General features: G+C 42.3%; 2 protein-coding genes across 2 annotated transcripts; both read left to right on the top strand.

Moving 5' to 3' along the window:
* The first annotated feature begins 3,219 nt into the window (after positions 1–3,219).
* Positions 3,220–4,131, top strand: LOC116325941 (olfactory receptor 142-like). The gene has a single exon (XM_031747004.2). It carries the CDS (start codon positions 3,220–3,222, stop codon positions 4,129–4,131), a length of 912 nt encoding a protein of 303 aa, XP_031602864.2.
* Positions 4,132–19,645: 15,514 nt separating this feature from the next.
* LOC116319603 (olfactory receptor 11A1-like) lies at positions 19,646–20,569 on the top strand. The gene has a single exon (XM_031738983.2). The coding sequence runs from the start codon at positions 19,646–19,648 to the stop codon at positions 20,567–20,569; it is 924 nt and encodes a 307-aa protein (XP_031594843.2).
* The last annotated feature ends 890 nt before the right edge of the window (positions 20,570–21,459 follow it).

Raw genomic sequence — 21,459 nt, forward strand, 5'->3', positions numbered from 1 at the left:
TTAGCCGCATGTTCTCCTTAAATTGCTGGCTGTCTGAAACATGTCCCAGAAACGATGTGGGCTTCATAGATAATTGGCAAACCTTCTGGAGGAAACCTGGTCTTGTTAGGAGAGACGGCATCCATCCCACTTTGGATGGAGCAGCTCTCATTTCTAGAAATATGGACCAATTTATTAAACCCCCAAAATATGACTATCCAGAGTTGGGACCAGGAAGCAGAGTTGCAGTCTTACACGCCTCTCTGCAGCTTCTCTCCTCCTGCTACCCCCAAAAACCCATCTCCATTGAGACTGTGTCAGCTCCCAAACAGACAAAAAACAAACTAAAAACCAGCAACAAACAACTTAAACATAAAAATCACAAAGAAAGAACGATACAGTATCCACATCTGAACCAAAGAGTAAAACAGTGAAATGTGGATTATTAAATATTAGGTCTCTCCTCCAAGTCTCTGTTAGTACATGACTTAATAATTGATCAACAAATCGATTTACTCTGCCTTACAGAAACCTGGTTGCAGCAGGATGATTATGTTAGTTTAAATGAATCAACACCCCGAGTCATTCTAACTACCAGAAACCTCGAAGCACAGGCCGAGGGGCGGTGTGGCAGCAATTTTTCACACCAGCCTATTTATCAACAAAAGACCAAGACAGACTTTTAATTCATTTGAAAGCCTGATGCTTAGCCTCGTCCACCCCAGCTGTAAAACTCAGAAACCAGTCTTACTTGTTATCATCTATCGTCCACCTGGGCCTTACACAGAGTTTCTCTCTGATTTCTCAGACTTTTATCTGATTTAGTGCTCAGCTCAGATAAAATAATTATTGTGGGTGATTTTAACATCCATGTAGATGCTAAAAATGACAGCCTCAACATCGCATTTAATCTGTTATTAGACTCAATTGGCTTCTCTCAGAATGTAAAAGAACCCACCCACCACTTTAATCACACTCTAGATCTTGTTTTAACATATGGCATAGAAACTGGACATTTAACAGTGTTTCCTGAAAACCCTCTGCTGTCTGATCATTTCCTGATAACATTTACATTTACAATAATTGATTACACAGCAGTGGAGAGTAGACTTTATCACAGTAGATGTCTTTCTGAAAGTGCTGTAACTAAGTTTAAGAATATAATCCACCCACTGTTATCATCTTCAATGCCCTGTACCAACATAGAGCAGAGCAGCTATCTGAACGCTACTCCAACAGAGGTCGATCATCTTGTTAATAATTTTACCTCCTCACTACGCATGCGACTCTGGATACTGTAGCTCCTGTGAAAACTAAGGCCTCAAATCAGAAGTACCTGACTCCGTGGTATAATTCTCAAACACGTAGCCTAAAGCAGATAGATAGATAGACAGATAGAAAGCTGCAGCATTTTGGATTAACTGAAGGCTTTTCAGCGAGTTTATAGGACATCCTGATAATAAAGAATTACAGTAGTCCAGCCTGGAAGTAATGAATGCATGAACTAGTTTTTCAGCGTCACTCTGAGACAGGATATTTCTAATTTTAGAGATGTTGCACAAATGGAAGAAAGCAGTCTTACATATTTGTTTAATATGTGCGTTGAAGGACATGTCCTGGTCAAAAATGACTCAAGGTTCCTCACAGCATTACTGGAGGCCAAGGTAATGCCATCCAGAGTAAGAATCTGCTTAGATACCATATTTCTAAGATTTTCAGGGCCGAGTACAATAATCTCAGTTTGATCTGAATTAAGAAGCAGAAAGTTAGCGGCCATCCAGGTCTTTATGTCTTTAAGACATTCCTGCAGTTTAACTAATTGGTCTGTGTTACCTGGCTTCATGGATAGATAGAGCTGCGTGTCATCTGCATAGCAGTGAAAATGTATGCTATGTCTTCTAATGATGCTGCCTAAGGGAAGCATGTATAATGTAAACAGAATTGGTCCTAGCACTGAACCCTGTGGAACACCATAATTGACCTTAGTGTGTGAAGAGGACTCTCCATTTACATGTACAAATTGGAGTCTATTAGATAGATATGATACAAACCACTGCAGTGCAGTACCTGTAATACCTACAGCATGTTCTAATCGCTCTAATAGGATATTATGGTCAGCAGTATCGAACGCTGCACTGAGGTCTAGCAGGACAAGCACAGAGATGAGTCCACTGTCAGAGGCCATAAGAAGATCATTTGTAACCTTCACTAAAGCTGTTTCTGTGCTGTGCTGAGCTCTGAAACCTGACTGAAACTCTTCAAATAAGCCATTCCTCTGCAGATGATCTGTTAGCTGTTTGACAACTACTCTTTCAAGGATGTTTGATATGAAAGGAAGGTTGGAGATTGGCCTATAATTAGCTAAGACAGCTGGGTCTAGAGATGCTTTTTGAGTAAAGGTTTAACTACAGCCAGCTTGAAGGCCTGTGGTACATAGCCGATTATTAGAGATAGGTTGATCATATTTAAGATTGAAGCATTAATTAATGGCAGGACTTCTTTGAGCAGTTTTGTAGGAATGGGGTCTAAAAGACACGTTGATGGTTTGGAGGAATTAATTATTGAAGTTAACTCAGAAAGATCAATTGGAGAAAAAGAGTCTAAATGAATATCAATGGTACTAAAAGTAGCTGTAGCCTTTTTCCTCTAATGGTTCGCACCTCTTACACTGTATAGTAATACTTATAATAATGATGCTTTTTTAATCCTTGAAGCAATCATATATTTGTATGAGTGTGTTTTCTGGCAGAAAAATTTAAAGTAGAAACAAATGGGCACACACTGTCCTTTTATTTCATCCTTTAAATATCAAAACTCAGCTTTTGGTTCGAACACTGTACTTTTAAAACTCCACACAGGATTATCACAGTTTTCTAGTTTACCTTACCTTTACCATCATATTTTAATATCAGAATAGTAACAGACATCTATTACAGTAAACTCTGTGCTGTACTGATTGCTTGGCCTGACATGCATTAATGATACTCTCATGGGGAGTATTATGGGAAATATAAAGCAGCTGATGTTGCTGAAGCCTCAGTGCAGAAACAAGTTCAGAGTACTGGAGGCAGGCATGAGGGTAAATGTTGGATTATTTCTGCTCTCACTGTTTCACTTTAACCTGAACATTTCAAACCCAGCAAAGCAGCATTTGTCAGACGATTGAGTGTGTGATGAGACATGAGAAGCAAACCTGTTTCTAGTTTTCAAACATTTGCTTTGTCACTTAAAGCAAGAACAATGGTGAACTCAACTGTGCCTTACTTTATCCTCAGCACATATATATATGTAGGAAGTTTGAAATACTTGTTCTTTGTGTTAATTGCGCTGTTATACTTTAGTATAGTTTTTGTGAACACGTCTCTGATTGTGGTTATCTGTGTGAACAGAAGCTTACATGAACCTATGTACATGTTTCTGTGCAGCCTGTTTGTGAATGAGCTGTATGGTAGTACAGGGCTGTTTCCGTTCCTCCTGCTTCAGATCCTCTCTGATGTTCACACTGTTTCTGCTCCTCTGTGCTTCCTGCAGATCTTTTGTCTCTACACGTATGGACACGTAGAGTTTTGTAATTTAGCTGTCATGTCTTATGACAGATATCTCGCTGTCTGTTATCCCCTGCACTACAAATCACATATGACAGATAACAAAGTAGTTATCTTCATTGTCGTCATATGGTTGTACTCTTTTGTGAAATTCACGATCACGTTGTGTTTAACCCTCCGTCTGACGTGGTGTGGGAAAATCATAAATGGGCTGTATTGCCATAACTACCTGGTTGTAAAACTGGCATGTTCAGACACCAACCTGAATAATCTTTTTGGGCTTTTTGGTACTGTCATCACTGTTTTAGTTCCTCTGCTTCCAATCTTCTACTCCTACATGAAAATACTCAAAGTGTGTTTTTCTGGGTCCAGAGAGATGAGATGTAAAGCCGTCAGTACCTGTGCGCCTCACCTGGCCTCCCTCCTAAACTTTTCTTTTGGGTGTTTATTTGAAATTCTCCAGAGCAGGTTTGATACGACCAGTGTACCCAGTGCTCTGCGAATCTTTCTGTCTCTGTATTTCCTCATCATTCAACCGCTTTTGAATCCGATCATGTATGGGACACAAATGTCTAAAATAAGACATGTGCTGTGCTATAAAATGTAGCTGTGATTCTTACACCTGTAGGATGTTTAAATTCAAGTTTGAAGTCCTAAACTTTTCTTTTGGATTTTGAAAAACTCGCTGAGCAGACTTCACACGACAAGTGCATCCACTGTGTTTTGAATCACTCTGTACTTCTGATCATGTATACAAATGCCCAGCATCTGAAAACAATATGATCATGTCTCCTTCCTCTAAAATTTAAGCCGTCTGTGTAGCTGTGATTTTTTTTATATATGTCTAAGATGTTCAGTTTAATACATAACCACGCCACTGTCATATCAGTTTCATGTTAATAAAGTTTTTTATCTTAATGGTTAAAGATTTGTTTTCATGAAGTGAACTGACATAAATCTCACAAAAAGACAAGCATTAAGTAAAAACGTAAGCCAGAGAGGAATCCTTTCTGATCTAGTTACTGTCACTGAATTATGGTAAAACAAAAATAGATAAATCAGAACAACAGAAATAAACACGGTTTGAAAAAAGATTATTTTGCTGTGGATATCTTAATTAAACACTTTGCTAAAATATCACATGTGCCTTCCTTCTTTTTTGTCCTTCCCACGAACTGGGACTTTGTTGAAGGTAGACCCTACAATAATACATACAGAGAAAAACCCAACAATCATATGACCCCCTATGAGCAAGCACTTTGGCGACAGTGGGAAGGAAAAACTCCCTTTTAACAGGAAGAAACCTCCGGCAGAACCAGGCTCAGGGAGGGGCGGGGCCATCTGCTGCGACTGGTTGGGGTGAGAGAAGGAAAACAGGATAAAGACATGCTGTGGAAGAGAGACAGAGATTAATAACAGATATGATTCAATGCAGAGGGTCTATTAACACATAGTGAGTGAGAAAGGTGACTGGAAAGGAAAAACTCAATGCATCATGGGAATCCCCGGCAGCCTCACGTCTATTGCAGCATAACTAAGGGAGGATTCAGGGTCACCTGGTCCAGCCCTAACTATATGCTTTAGCAAAAAGGAAAGTTTGAAGCCTAATCTTGAAAGTAGAGATAGTGTCTGTCTCCTGAATCCAAACTGGAAGCTGGTTCCACAGAAGAGGGGCCTGAAAACTGAAGGCTCTGCCTCCCATTCTACTTTTAAATACTCTAGGAACAACAAGTAGGCCTGCAGTGCAAGAGCGAAGTGCTCTAATAGGGTGATATGGTACTACAAGGTCATTAAGATAAGATGGGGTCTGATTATTTAAGACCTTGTATGTGAGGAGCATGTAACCAGTATGTAACAAAATATATAAACAATGGGCAAATCAGAAGACTTCAGGAACGACAGGAGACTAGAGGATGGGTAACCACAATGAAAACACAACCGCAAATGATGAAGCAATGGTTCAACTGTATTTGAAATTTGTGCAGTGTATTGCATTTACAATAATACCCAAAACTGTGTGTGCGCGCACAGATACCCAAAATAAAAAAAAAGAATGTTATACCCGGGTCTTTTAAAGTGTCAATAGGATCCAGATCAGGGGCCCGTTCTTGATCTGGTGATTTATTTACTACATCCAAGATCAAATGACACATCCAAGATCAAATCATCCTACTAACTTTGAGCAACGCTAATCCGGTTCTCCAACACACCTGTTGTTGACGATTAGTATAGCTGGATGAAGTAATCTGAGATCACTGGGTGGCTTAAAAGGGGCTACGGAGTCTCGATAGTAGAAACATTGATCGGCAACCCTGTGATTGGTCGGCGAAGATGTCGAAGGAACATTGTATTTTACGACAGCAGAGCAAGAACTCTTGATTGAGGGATATCAGGAGTTTCAGAGTTTAATTAAAACGCAGGGGAACACTGCAAAGGCTGCAAAAGCAAGGAGAGGGGCTGGCAGAAAGTTGCTGACAAATTAAACTCATTAAGTGATCCATGATATTACATTATATCATGTGATATTATATTATACCACATTATATTATATTACATCATATCCTCTTTCACATTAGAGCCACAACAGGACCCACTAGAACATGGGAAAAAGTAAAAGTGAAATATAAGAATATTCCACAGAATGGTAATATTTATCACTTATATTGCTTTTTAGTCTATGACAAGAGACCCTGGAATAATCTGTTTGTTTGTTTATAACAGCAACCAAGAAAAGGGCAGAGCAAATAAAGACAGGTGGTGGTCCTGCACCCCTCGTCACACCCTTTTGTACTGTGACATTTATTGACATTGTGGGTTTTTTTGTGTAGTTTGACATAACACTCCATCACTTTTACCTGTTCCCATGCAAGGGCGGACAAACACTGAAGCATGCACAGTAAGTCGGGAGTAAGTATATACAGTACAGTAAGTATATATATATATATATATATATATATATATATATATATATATATATATATATAGAGAGAGAGAGAGAGAGAGAGAGAGAGTATTAGTAAATAATACCCTCACGGGAGAATCGATATCTCTCTATGAGCACACCGTCTACAAGCAGAGCTAAAGGATCCTGTCTATCCCGCAATATACGCTAAATTCTGTAAACTCTCTTTATCAATCTTGCACCTTCCTTGCTCGCAACAAACGGACAGGACATGGCTGCGACAGACTTCCCAAATCCTGATTAAAGCTTATAGTCCGTGGTCTCTCATCTTGATTGCACGTAGTAATTTACTATTACTACTCTAAAATATTTCTTACATCTGACATGATCTACTACATGTAATAGAATGATTAATAGTACATTTCCTTTTTTTGAAGGAAATGACCTGTATGTATCTGTATGAAATCAATAACAGAATCAAATACTGCATTATCTTTAGTTACATTGATAATATTTATTTATGGTAAAACAGTGGAGAAATATCGCTCTTGCTTTCATATAACTGCAGCGGACATACCTGAGTGGCTGCGATCTAATCCTGTTTACATAAAGTAAGCCTGCTCCCGAGCAGGTTTACGCTCTGATCTGTTGCTATGACAGCAAGTCCCAGATGAGCTCCGGGAACCGAACGATCCAAGATCACGCCTGCATCGTCAACAATCAAATCCGGTTAACTTACTTCATGGCAGTGTAATGAACGGACCCCAGGCCTGTTTGGTGATCTGGTGATTTATTGGTGTGAGTTCAGTCCACGATCGGTGTATGGTTTGCACAGTTTTGTCCTACCACAGTTCAGGCAACCAGACTCCAAGATTCAATTCCAAATGGGCTGCGGCTCGCCATCCATTGCAATGGAAAATTATTCCTCTTCATGGGATTTCCACAAAGTCTGTAATCCAAAGTTCTCCGGGGAGTCTCGGCTCCTTTCTCCAACTCAAAAACCTGACCTAAGAGTGAGGTCAGAATTACTTCAGATGAACATTGTTCACACTTAACTAACAACACTTCTGTTTAAGGTATAAAGCATGAACAAAATCCATTTCAAATTCAAGTCCTATTTCTAATCTTGTACAACTGATCAAATTCAAAAGGGTTTTCATTACATGGCAATGTAGCTATCACCAATCATTAAAGCAACTGACACTGCTCATTAAAAGCAGCAAACTCAATATACTCTGCTCACTGTCAAGTAACAACACTGATGAATAAAAGTAACAATAAAATATTTCAATACAACGGATAGACATACTGTTTTTCCTTAACCTAACAACAGCTAATAAGTTTTCAACTAACACTTAGCAGAACCTGTGTGAGTTTAGCTAGTACCCACTAGCTACTTGCATAGTACCGTCACTATTAGCGTTTGTTTTGAAGCTGCCAACATTAACATTTCAGGATGCTGATCAGCGGCTATAACAGTTCGGTTACTCACCAGTGCAAAGCACTTGGTATTCATAAAACTAGCTTTACTATCCAAATCTGGCGCTAATCAAGCAGACAACAACAGCTGCAGCTGTTTCAACAGCTACCACGTTTTCCCCACAGGTACAGCTATGGCGCAACAGTCTAAACGCAGCCTTAGCAGCAGCAACCAAACATGAAAACACAAGGCGGGACAAACAATCCCATTGGTTGGACCGCATTTGTATCCAGGTCAAAAAATAATCTTTGAGAAACAAAAATAAATAAATAACACAAATAATGCAATTCCATACAAAATCATTTGGATTTTTTTCTTTAGAGTCTCTCTCCAATTATGAGTGTTTTTAACTGAACAGAATAAAACACCTTTAATAATAATTACAATAAACAGTCTAATTGCATCCGTTTGCCACTGGGCTACAAGCAGGATTTTGAATTCTGGATTTAACAGGGAGCCAATGAAGGGAAGCCAAAACAGGAGAAATCTGCTCTCTCTTTCTAGTCCCTGTCAGGACTCTTGCTGCAGCATTTTGGATCAGCTGAAGGCTTTCAGGGAGTTTTTAGGACATCCTGATAATAAAGAATTACAGTAGTCCAGCCTGGAAGTAATAAATGCATGAACTAGTTTTTCAGCATCACTCTGAGACAGGATATTTCTCATTTTAGAGATGTTGCACAAATGGAAGAAAGCAGTCTTACATATTTGTTTAATATGTGCGTTGAAGGACATGTCCTGGTCAAAAATGACTCAAGGTTCCTCACAGTGTTACTGGAGGCCAAGGTAATGCCATCCAGAGTAAGAATCTGCTTAGATACCATATTTCTAAGATTTTCAGGGCCGAGTACAATAACCTCAGTTTTATCTGAATTAAGAAGCAGAAAGTTAGCGGCCATCCAGGTCTTTATGTCTTTAAGACATTCCTGCAGTTTAACTAATTGGTGTGTGTTACCTGGCTTCATGGACAGTGTAATGGAGACCAGGGGTTCCATTACCTTGTTTGTATTGTTAGTAATTAATTGATGGATTGGGAATTTAAATTAGTATAATAAAGAAAAACACATTAGTTCTTATGGAGTCTTTATTGGGTTTATTTGACATACGATTAAATTGACAGCTTGTAACGGTGAAGAGACAGTGGGACTGGCCATCCTACCTGTGTCAGAGAAGAGCCAAAGTTAGAGCTGCTTGCAGTTAATCATTTGTCAACCTAAATATATGTGAAATGAGAACTTATAAAGGTACTCACCTGTCCGGGTTGCTTCTTGCAGGATGTGGAGCAAAGATTGAAAGCAGCTCAATCACCTGTTTAAGAGCTCTTGGAGCAGACCAGTGTGCCAGGTTAGGGAGTATGGATTAAGAGGGTTTTAATTTATATAGTAATGGGTGAAGCTTATGTTATTGGTTTGTTTATAGTACGTGTTGGAAATATGTATATGTTTGTGATGTGCTTTAATGTTATTGTATGTTTGTTTGTGTGGAGGGTTGTGTTTTCATTTTGATTAGTTAACCCCCATACTTGGACTATGCCGGATGCTCACCTGAAAAGGTAGAGTATAAAAGGAAGCCATTTTGTTTAGTTGAGGTTAGTGTTTTTTGTGCTGTTATCATGCTCCTTCTTGAATAAAGTGCCAATCCATGGATGCATTTTACTCCAGTCTCGCGTCATATTATTGGACAGAACCTGTGACCGCCGGCCAAAACTGACAAGATAGAGCTGCGTGTCATCTGCATAGCAGTGAAAATTTATGCTATGTCTTCTAATGATGCTGCCTAAGGGAAGCATGTATAATGTAAACAGAATTGGTCCTAGCACTGAACCCTGTGGAACACCATAATTGACCTTAGTGTGTGAAGAGGACTCTCCATTTACATGTACAAACTGGAGTCTATTAGATAGATATGATACAAACCACTGCAGTGCAGTACCTGTAATACCTACAGCATGTTCTAATCGCTCTAATAGGATATTATGGTTACAGTATCGAACGCTGCACTGAGGTCTAGCAGGACAAGCACAGAGATGAGTCCACTGTCAGAGGCCATAAGAAGATCATTTGTAACCTTCACTAAAGCTGTTTCTGTGCTGTGATGAGCTCTGAAACCTGACTGAAACTCTTCAAATAAGCCATTCCTCTGCAGATGATCTGTTAGCTGTTTGACAACTACTCTTTCAAGGATGTTTGATATGAAAGGAAGGTTGGAGATTGGCCTATAATTAGCTAAGACAGCTGGGTCTAGAGATGGCTTTTTAAGTAAAGGTTTAACTACAGCCAGCTTGAAGGCCTGTGGTACATAGCCGATTATTAGAGATAGGTTGATCATATTTAAGATCGAAGCATTAATTAATCGCAGGACTTCTTTGAGCAGTTTTGTAGGAATGGGGTCTAAAAGACACGTTGATGGTTTGGAGGAAGTAATTATTGAAGTTAACTCAGAAAGATCAATTGGAGAAAAAGAGTCTAACTTAACATCGATGGTACTAAAAGTGGCTGTAGATAATATTACATCTGTGGGATGATTATTGGTAATTTTTCTCTAATGATAAAAATTTTATTTGTGAAGAAGTTCATGAAGTCATTACTAGTTAATGTTAAAGGGATGGTTGGCTCAGTAGAGCTCTGACTGTTTGTCAGCCTGGCTACAGTGCTGAAGAGAAACCTGGGGTTGTTCTTATTTTCTTCAATCAGTGATGAATGGTAAGATGTTCTGGCTTTCCGTGGAGGGCTTTCTTATAAAGCAGCAAACTATTTCTCCAGGCTAAATGATGATCCTCTAAATTTGTGACACGCCATTTCCTCTCCAGCTTACGAGTTATCTGCTTTAGGCTACGTGTTTGAGAATTATACCACGGAGTCAGGGACTTCTGATTTGAGGCCTTAGTTTTCACAGGAGCTACAGTATCCAGAGTCATACGTAGTGAAGAGGTAAAACTGCAGAGTGTTAGGGCATTTCTAAATACTCGTGTCCGTGAGTCCGTACTTGAGTTTTCGCTAGTCCAGACTCCGTAAGTTAACATGGGAGTCCGTACTTCCCGAGAATGTAGAGTAATCCTTATATAATTGGAACGACAGTGTACGTGATGACATCACAGCTCCATCCCCTCTCAATTTAACTGTGATTAATATTTGCAATGGAAATTACACATGGCAAAAAAAAAAAATACACATGATGTAGTAGATTTCCCCAAGAAAAAAAAAGATAATTTAAAAAAGAATCTTAAGCACTTTGGCAAAATTCACTTTTATATATCATCCGTTTAATAATGTCTAATAAGCATCATACAGCTAAGCATAATCACTACATGACAGAAATGCAAGCTTCATCTCTTTTAATAAACACGGTACACATGTATGCCTGAACAAAACCAGTGAGATGTTGGAACACTTTTATTATTATTTTAGTAAACAGTCAAAACTTACAGCAGACAGCTGCTGGGGTTTGGAGGAGAATTGAACAATAATAATAATGGATTGCATTTATAATAGCGCTTTTCGGGACCCCTCAAAGCGCTTTACAATACCACTATTCATTCACTCTCACATTCATACACCGGTGAAGGCAAGCTATGGTTGTAGCCACCAGCTGCCCTGGGGCAGACTGACAGACGCCCAGGCTGCCATATCGCTGCCATCGGCCCCTCTGGTCCAACACCAGTAGGCGGTAGGTGAAGTGTCTTGCCCAAGGACACAACGACCGAGGCTGTCCGAGCCGGGGATCGAACCGGCAACCTTCCGATTACAAGACGAACACCCAAGTCTGTGGAACTGACACATACTCGCATACACACACTTGCACCACACACTCTCAAGCACACTCTGACCTCGTATAATATGCCCTACACAGTCACGTACGAAACTCGGAACACAGGCTTACACTTTAGGACACACAATGACACCTTGACCCACCTCCTTACAATGTTAAATCTCCATCCAGGAAAGTTGGAGACGCACAGGAATCACACTTTTTGAATCGGCGTTGGATTCCGCATCCGTCGATGGGTCACTTGACACCGATCGGTGACTTGACAAAGAATGTTCGGTCCCATATGATGACTCCGAACCCTGCCTTGTTGGGTGTCTATCAACATGGCACGGCCTGCTGAGTACAGTGTTGGTGGAATCAGGTCAATCGTTCACTCCTCGGGCAAAAGAGCTCACTCCACTCGAGTTTGCTTTTGCTTTCTCGTTATACAGAGACATTCTCTGCACCACCTTTCCCTCCCGAAGACAAAAGTTCGACTCCTTTCTGACTATTATTCTCGATCTTGCGTTACGATTTGGCGGCACCAGCTTCTATCAGTACCACATCCAGTTTGCTTCTCAGGCAGCTGCTCGCCTTCAGCAGTTTAACCAAGACACCTTCTGGGGTAGTCTCGATAAGGTACTGCTGCATCTTCGCCGCCTGTTCTTCTCTCTCCTGCAAAACGTGCGGTGCCCCGTCATATCCTGCTTCCACCTGCATCGTCCCAGCCCAAAACAATTCACAGCCCTCGTGCCACTCATCCGTTCTTACCCGCTTGACCCCAGCTCCCATACAAGAACTTTTTAAACCTCCAACCTCTATCCCCAGCATGCCTTTGCCTCAAGGTTCACACAAGCGGGGCAGGCCCATCATGCACCTTGGAGGCCGCATCACTTACAATAACCCTAACCCTCTCAAAGACCGAGAGGGTTAGGGTTTTATGATCAGACCCTTCCCTGAACCTCCCTTTCCCCTCTTTTGCATCAACCCTCTGGGCATCGCTACCAGAAAATATCCAGGCAAAGAGCACATCATCAATCTTTCTGCTTCTCACGGCAGTCAGATTCCAAGCATAAATAGCCTAATTCCCAGCGACGACTACTCTCTCAAATACTCCACAGTGAATCACGCCATTTCTCTCATTAAACTCACCGGCAGAGGCGCATGGCTTTCTAAAGCCGACATCACAAGTGCCTTTAAGGTCTTGCCAATTCACACCGATTTCTGGTGCTTGTTCGGAGTCAAGTGGAGATATGCCTATTATTTCGCAGTCAGGCTGACCTTCGGTTGCAAAAGCAGCCCCAAGCTCTTCGACTCACTCTCTGAAGCTCTATGTTGGATCCTCTCCAACAAACAAAAGCTGCCATTTTTGGTCCACGTTCTATATGATTTCCTAGTCATCTCTCCCTCCCACGTCACCACATGCTCACGGGTTATCCACTCTGAGTTCTGTCTTCTCCGAACTCGGCGTTCCATTGTCGGAAGAGAAAACAGAGGGACCTTCAACATCCCTGGAGTTCCTTGGCATAACCCTTGACACCGAACATTTAGAGGCCTCCCTGCCCATCGAAAAGCTCAATCACGTCACCCGTCTCCTCCAAAACGTTCTCCTCGCTCCCACTTGCTCCAAATGGCAGCTGCTCTCCCTTTTGGGACACTTAAACTTTGCTCTACGCATAATGCCTCAAGGCCGCTCCTTTATCTCACACTTGCTTTCACTCGCTGCATCTAAACCGTCACTTCTTGACTCCATCACACTGGATAGCTCTGCCAGGGCCAAACTGCATCTCTGGCAACTTCTGCTCGCTAACTGGAATGGCATTACCTTCTTCTATGACAATCAGCTGTACCACCTCGACGACATTCAGCTCTACACAGATGCTGCCCCTTCTGCAGTCTTTGGGGACTATTACTGCAGAAGGTGGTTCTCTTCAGCTTGGCCTCCCGAGTTCTGTCAATAGATAAGATAAGATAAGATAAGATAAGATAAGATAAGATAACCTTTATTAGTCCCACACATGGGAAATTTGTTTTGTTACAGCGTTGGACAGTGCAAAGTTACAGAGAAAAATTAAATGGTAAATGGCCTGTATTTGTATAGCGCTTTACTACTCCCTAAGGACCCCAAAGCGCTTTACACATTCAGTCATCCACCCATTCACACAATGGTGATGGCAGCTACATTGTAGCCACAGCCACCCTGGGGCGCACTGACAGAGGCGAGGCTGCCGGACACTGGTGCCACCAGGCCCTCTGACCACCACCAGTAGGCAACGGGTGAAGTGTCTTGCCCAAGGACACAATGATCGAGACTGTCAGAGCCGGGGTTCGAACCGGCAACCTTCCAATTACAAGACGAACTGCCAACTCTTGAGCCACGATCGCCCCACAATTAGATTAGAAAAAAATAAAATAAAAACTGGAATAAGATATCAATAAGATACTTTACACAACTGTACACAATAGAATAGAATACAATAAAATACTATATACAACTGAATAAAATAGAATACAAATACTATATACAATTGAGTATAATACAATGATCCCAGAAAAGAGTACTGCACTTACTGTTATTGCTATTGCACATGTGTGGATGTGTGTGTTTGATCACTTGAAGTCTTTGTTGTGGAGTCTGACAGCAGTAGGGAGGAAAGACCTGCGAAATCTCTCCGTCCCACACCGTGGGTGCTGCAGCCTGCCACCGAAGGAGCTACTCAGTGCTGTCAGAGTCTCCTGCATTGGGTGGGATATGTTGTCCAACAGGGACGACAGCTTAGCCACCATTCTCCTGTCACTCACCACCTCCACTGGGTCCAGAGGGCAGAACAGAGCTGGCCCCCCGGATAAGCCTGTTCAGTCTCTTCCTGTCCTCAGCAGAGATGCTGCTGCCCCATCAGACAACACTGTAAAAGATGGCTGAGGCCACCACAGAGTCATAGAAGGTCTTCAGGAGTGGACCCTCCACTCCAAAAGACCTGAGCCTCCACAGCAGGTACAGCCTGCTCTGCCCTTTCCTGTAGAGGGCGTCTGAATTATGAGTCCAGTCCAGTTTATTCTTCAGATGAACACCAAGGTACCTGTAGCTGTCCACAGCCTCAATGTCCATACCTTGGATGTTCAGTGGTTGCAGTGGAGGATGTTTGTGCCTGCGGAAGTCTACCACCAGCTCCTTGGTTTTACTGGTGTTGATCTGGAGGAAGTTCTGCTGGCACCAGTCCACAAAGCCTTGGGTCAGTTCTCTGTACTCCTTGTCGTCCCCATCAGTGATGAGGCCGACTATTGCAGAGTCATCCGAGAACTTCTGCAGGAAGCACTGGGTGGAGTTGTGGAAGAAATCTGCAGTGTAGATGGTGAAGAGGAACGGTGCCAGAACCGTTCCCTGTGGGGCACCCGTACTGCAGACGACCCTGTCCGACACACAGCCCTGAGTCCTCACATACTGTGGTCGGTCGGTGAGGTAGTCCAGAATCCATGTAGTGAGGTGATGGTCCAAGAATGGTGTTAAAGGCACTGGAGAAATCAAAGAACATGATTCTCACAGTGCTCCCAGTGCTCTCCAGGTGAGAGAGGGAATGATGCACGGGGTGAATGCATCATCCGGTCCAATGCTAGGCTGGTAGGCAAACTGAAGTGTGTCCAGTGATGAGCTGACCAGGCGCAGAAGCTGAGCCAGGACCAGCTGCTCCAGGGTCTTCAACAGGTGGGATGTCAGAGCCACCGGCCTACAGCTGTTGAGGTCCATGGGGCGTGAAGTCTTTGGAACTGGTACAAGACAGGAGGTTTTCCAGAGCTGTGGGACTCTCCCCAGCCTCAGGCCCAGGTTGAAGAGGTGCTCCATCACCCCACACAGTTGGTCCGCGCAGGACCTGATAACCCTCGAGCTGATGCCATCTGGACCCGCTGCCTTCCTGGCTTTAATCCTCCTCAGTTCCCTCCTAACCTGGGTGGTTGAGAGAGACAGGCTGGAGCCTTGTGTTGAGCGTGTATTGGATGCTGTTGTGGGGGGTGGGGAGGAGTGAGCAGGGTGAGTAGAGGAGGTGTGAAGTGTCAGAGGTGGAACAGCAGTAGTGGGGGTGGATGAGTCTGCAGCCGATGTTGAAGACTGCCTCATGGATGAATCAAATCTATTAAAGAAATGATTCAGTTCATTTGCCTGCCTTTGGGGCCACGAATGGTCAAGAAGATTCATCCTCATTCGCCTCATGCCCTTCATGCGGCGGCTCACGTGGCTATCAGTCACCCACCAGTTCCTAATCAGAGCAGAACATATTCCAGGCCATTTCAATTCCATTGCTGACTCCCTGTCTCATCTCTCCCTCCAGACATTCAGAGCCTTGGCGCCCCCATGCAGAGGCAGCTCCAACCCCAGTTCCTCCATTTTCAGCAACAACGTTTGAGATCTAAACCCTAGCATCGCAGAACTCATCAGCATCTCCCAAGAAGTGATTATAAATAGTCTTGCAGCAAGCACATTATCCTCCTATTGGACCACTTGGAACACGTTCCGTTCGTTCCAAAATAACTTCAACCTGCCATTCCCATCATTCGACATAGCAACTGTTTCCAGCTTCATATCTCATGCCTTCCGGTTTCTGAGCATCAAAATTCCGTTGTCCCAGATATCATTACTCATCAATGGTCTCCAGCGTCAGTCTCCTGCTGCAGCCCTACACCGCTTACCCCTAACTTCAGATCATCTACATCGCTGCATCTCTACCCTCCAGCTGAAGTAAAGTGATTACTTCCTGGCATGCACACTCGAAGCCATGTTCCTGTTCGCCTTCTTTGGCTTCTTACGCTGTTCCGAATTCACCTCCTCATCTTTGAAATCCCATCCAGATCTTCACCCGTGCTTGAGCGACATTCACCCAGTCTTCGAAGACTGCCTCATTTTCACCCTCAAACAAAGCAAAACCAATCAATCGGGCAACCCCACACCTATATACTGCTTCAAAATAAATTCACCTTTAAGTCACTTCAAATCGCTAACTCATTACCTCCACCTCAGAAAATCTCAGCACGCCTTACCTTTAGATCCACTGTTCATCACTGAATCTGGCCACGCCCCAACCAGGACATGGTTTCTCTCACACTTTTGCCAAGTGCTCTCGTCTTCTGGGATTCCTCCAAATCTCTTCTCTGGCCATTCCTTTCGCATCGGTGCTGCGACTTCTTCCTCCCACAAAGGAATCCCCGATCACTTAATCAAGCTCCTGGGCCGATGGTCATCGCAAGCCTACCAGTTATACAGGGTGGGCCATTTATATGGATACACCGTAATAAAATGGGAATGGTTGGTGATATTAAAGTCCTGTTTGTGGCACATTAGTATATGTGAGGGGGCAAACTCCTCAAGATCGGTGGTAACCATGGTGGCCATTTAGAAGTCAGCCATCTTGGATACAACTTTTGTTTTTTCAATAGGAAGAGGGCCATGTGACACATCAAACTTATTGGTAGTGTCACAAGAAAATGTCACCAAGCTGCTTCGTTGTTCCATCTAGTCATCTTCTCTCTGCTAAATCCAGTTATGAAGTAACTCCAGCTGCTCACCACCTCCACGAAATTCAGCAAGATCAACCACCAGCAAAGCTCACAGCTCCACTCACGTTGCTCCGAAAAAGGCCCACTGGCCGGGCCAGTTAGCCGAAAAGCCAACGGATGTCAGCACAGGACCCAGAAGCCATGCTTTACCCACGCTTACGTGAGATCTCCAGACTAGTACGGTTTCAACTGCTTCTTAACCTACTTAACCAAATGTTAATCCAAAGTCTTCTTCATGCAGAAGCAAACAGCAGCTCCAATAGCAAAATCTACTGCGTACTTTGTAGCTCCACTCACTCGTCAGTGCCAGGTAGCATGGACAAGCTCAGTTCTGTGCACCTGCCTCCTAACACCATTTAATGTGCAGCTTGGACATCAGTTGCTAGTTCCATGCTCTGCTGCTCCTCCATTCTAGTTTATCTCTGCTAGCCACGGGATGCCATTTTCGATGTTTTCTATCCCTCCTTCTCTATCCGTCATTCACAAATGCAGCAGCAAGCTTCCTATCACCAAATTGCCGGTTTCTCTGCATAGATTGGAAAAAAAAAAGCTCATCTTCTACAAATGCAGCAGCATGCTTTTGGCACCGAGTTGCCAGTCTCCCTGCACCTATCATTGGAAAAAGCAGATGTGAACCCTTCTGGCACTGAGAAGGGTTCACATCTGGTTCTTTCTCTATCCCTCCTTTGCATATGCAGCAGCAAATTTTGTGCCACTGGTATGCATGTTTTTCCACATTGGTCCATCATAGTGAACCCTTCCGGCACAGGGATGCCAGATTCTTTCTCTATCCATCATTTGAAAATGCAGCAACAAGCTTCTCTGCATCTATCATTACAAAAAGCAGCTGGGAACTCTTCTGCCTTTAGGATGTCATGTTTGCAATATGCAGACTTCCTGACACCGGAATGCCAGTTTCTCATTTGCAAAATGCAGAAGCAAGTTTTTCTACCACTGGGTTGCCAGTTTCTCCACATTTAGCTCACATATGCTAAGCAGCAGACATTTCTTTTGGCACTAAGATGTCAGGCTCTCTGTCTCTATTCCTCATTTGCAAATGCAAAAGAAATCTTTTTGCACTGGGATGCCAGGTTCTTTCTTCCCTGATCTTCTGGCACTGGATTGGCAGCTTCTGCCATCAACCATTTGCCCCCAAAATACAAAACTTATTGTCACCGGGTTTCCACTTTATTTTTCTACTATTTCTCCTTTGCAATTTGTAGAAAGAAAAATTGGCACCGGGATGCCAGTTTCTCTTCCCTCTATCCCTCTTCCACAAATGTAGCAGCAAGCTTTCCCTACTGAGATGCCAGTTTCCCTGCATCTATCCATCTTTCACAAGATATAACAGTGCACATTCCCGGCACCATGTTGCCAGACATCGTATCCACATCAGTCATTTGCAAACATAGCAGTAACGATTCCTGACACCAGTTTTTTCTTTTTGTTCCCTCATCCACAAGATGCAGCAGCAAACCCTTCCGGCATCAGGATGCCAGTTTCTCTGCCATCTTTCCTACCTTTGCAAAGCACCAGCTTTTCGACCACCATCCACTGCTAGAAGATGATCCTGATGTCACAAATGGTAAAAATTATTCCTTGGAGATGCTCTAATGTGTTCTGAGTGTTTTGCACGGCTTCATTAAAAACACTGAAGCTATAGTGAAACAGCATCAGCGGAGAGGTCAGGTGACTGAGGTTGAATGGCATGTTCAGACCAAATGTAAAGGCAAGTATTCTTTCATGGCACCATTTCGAAAAAAGTCTGTACAATAAATATGCAAATGTCGTGATGTCATCTTCAGTGACCTGTGTGAATTCATTTTTGTTCCTTTATTTCTGAGTACAGCTGATTGTTTGACTTTTCCTAGTCTCACATGTGTTTTATCTAGTTTTAAATATTTATTGATTTGTAGTTTACACATTGATTTCTTGTGATCATATGCAGTCTCTGAGGAGGTGAAGTAAACACTCACAGCTTAAAAGTGATGTTAAAAGTGTTAAATTAGTGAACAAAATCAGAATTTGGAAAATCAGCCTCTCTTGGTTTATACTTTTTCTTGATTGAGCGACCTGATAATTTTTCCACCTGTGTTTTCATGAAGGATTTTTTTTTCCTGACACTTGGGGCATTCTTTCAGTGATGAGGTCAGTGTGCCACAGTGGGCGTGTTTTCAGAACAGAGTTTATGAAGAAGCAGAAGCAGAACTTCAGCTCAGGGGTCTGAGTACAATGTCATAACCCGTGTTGCCTAAGCACTCTGTTGAATGGTAAGTGCTGGACATTTACTATGATGGATTATCGTCAGTGAAATTCTTCCCAAACTGTTTCATGTCTGTTGCTTTGTTGGAGTTTCACTGTTTTGAAACCCTGTGGTTATGTGATGTGATGATTAATAATATGGATCCTGCAAACAGTATTACCTTTGCTTTTTGAGTGGAGAGGAGGATGACAGTAAACTCATCTCAGAGTTCATTCTTCGTGTTCAGCGCCTATTTTGACAGCGGGCATTTGAAATATTTATTTTTTGTGATCGTTATGTCTTTATATTTTTTAACCATTACTGCCAATGTCCTGCTGATTGTTGTTATCTGTGTGAACAGAAGCTTACATGAACCTATGTACATGTTTTTGTGCAGCCTGTTTGTGAATGAGCTGTATGGTAGTACAGGGCTGTTTCCGTCCCTCCTGCTTCAGATCCTCTCTGATGTTCACACTGTTTCTGCTCCTTTGTGCTTCCTGCAGGTTTTCTCTGTGTACTCTTATGGCTCTGTGGAATTTGCCAGCTTAGCCGTCATGTCTTATGACAGATATCTTGCTATTTGTTATCCTTTGGAATATAACATGCGAACGACATCCTGCAAGGTGGCCATGCTTATTGCTCTAAGTTGGTTGTCTCCTTTTCTTGCAATTGTTGTTCTGATGTCCTTACTTGTCCCTCTGCAGCTGTGTGGGAACATCATTAACAAAGTGTACTGTGACAACTACTCCATTGTTAAACTGGCCTGTTCTGACACCACAGTCAATAACATCTATGGCCTCATTGCCACTTGTCTCACGATCCTATGCCCTGTATCTCTGATTCTCTACACCTACATGAGGATCCTTAAAATCTGTTTTTCTGGATCCAAACAGACTCGACAGAAAGCCGTCAGCACCTGCACGCCTCACCTTGCTTCTCTGCTCAACTTTTCCTTCGGCTGCTTTTTTGAAATTCTGCAGAGCAGGTTTAACATGAGCAGTGTACCCAGCATGCTGAGAATATTTTTATCATTATACTTTCTAACATGTCAACCTCTATTCAACCCTTTAATGTATGGACTGACCCTGTCCAAAATCTCTCTCACCTGTAAAAAAACTATTCTGTGCTGACATATAGAACAACACTGTTATTATATCTGTGCTATTAGTAAAACTAACTGCAGCAAATCTCGATGTATGAACAGATTTCTGTGTTTTCATGAACTGAACACAGTAAAACCTTTGATGTCTTCATATTTAAAAAAAACAAAACAAAGCAGAAACAGGCAAAACTCTGCAGGTGTGCTACAAATAAGAGTTTTTATATGTGGTAAAGTAACTCTGGTAATCTGTTTCATTTTGAAGTGTTACAGTGAGTGATGTTACATTAACAGCTGGTTTGTTTCAGGTTGATCAGGTTGGAAAGGCAGGAAAGGTCATTGGAACAACTACACACCTCCCATTGCCAAAGATACAGTTAGGTCCATATATATCCGGACAATGATAGAACTTTTGTTTATTTACCTGTTTATTGAAACATATTCCAATTCAGTAATATCCATGTTCATCATATTACTGAATATAATAGACATGGACATAATCTGTAGACTCTGAGCTTTCATCATCATTTGAGGGTATCCACATTAAAACTGGATGAAAGGTTTAAGAGTTTCAGCTGCTTAACATGTGCCACCCTCTTTTTAAATGGACCTTAAGTTATTGGACAATTTCATGAACAGGCAGTTCCTGTCCTTATCAGTTAAACAGATAAAAGGCCTGGAGTTAATTTGTGGTGTGGTCGAAGTGAGAGTCGTGGCACTGTCACTTGGTGTTCGCTCGCTCTGTGGTAGAGTATCACTTCCTGTTCCTGCTCAAACACAGTGGTGTTTTTGAGTAGCTTATCTGCTTAGCAATTTAATTAAAAACTGTTAGATAACTTCTTTTTTCATAGTATAATCTTCACGTGCTTCAGCCGAAGCACACTTTCTGTGTACTCACTACCTAATTTATAGCCAAAGTAT

Source organism: Oreochromis aureus, linkage group 14 (genome assembly GCF_013358895.1).
Source record: "Oreochromis aureus strain Israel breed Guangdong linkage group 14, ZZ_aureus, whole genome shotgun sequence".
In the NCBI taxonomy this organism is placed as follows: Eukaryota; Metazoa; Chordata; class Actinopteri; order Cichliformes; family Cichlidae; genus Oreochromis; species Oreochromis aureus.

Bases quoted from the DNA above. Each gene is read 5' to 3' on its own strand.
- LOC116325941 (XM_031747004.2), top strand. From the start codon at position 3,220: ATGGTGAACTCAACTGTGCCTTACTTTATCCTCAGCACATATATATAT.
- LOC116319603 (XM_031738983.2), top strand. From the start codon at position 19,646: ATGACAGTAAACTCATCTCAGAGTTCATTCTTCGTGTTCAGCGCCTAT.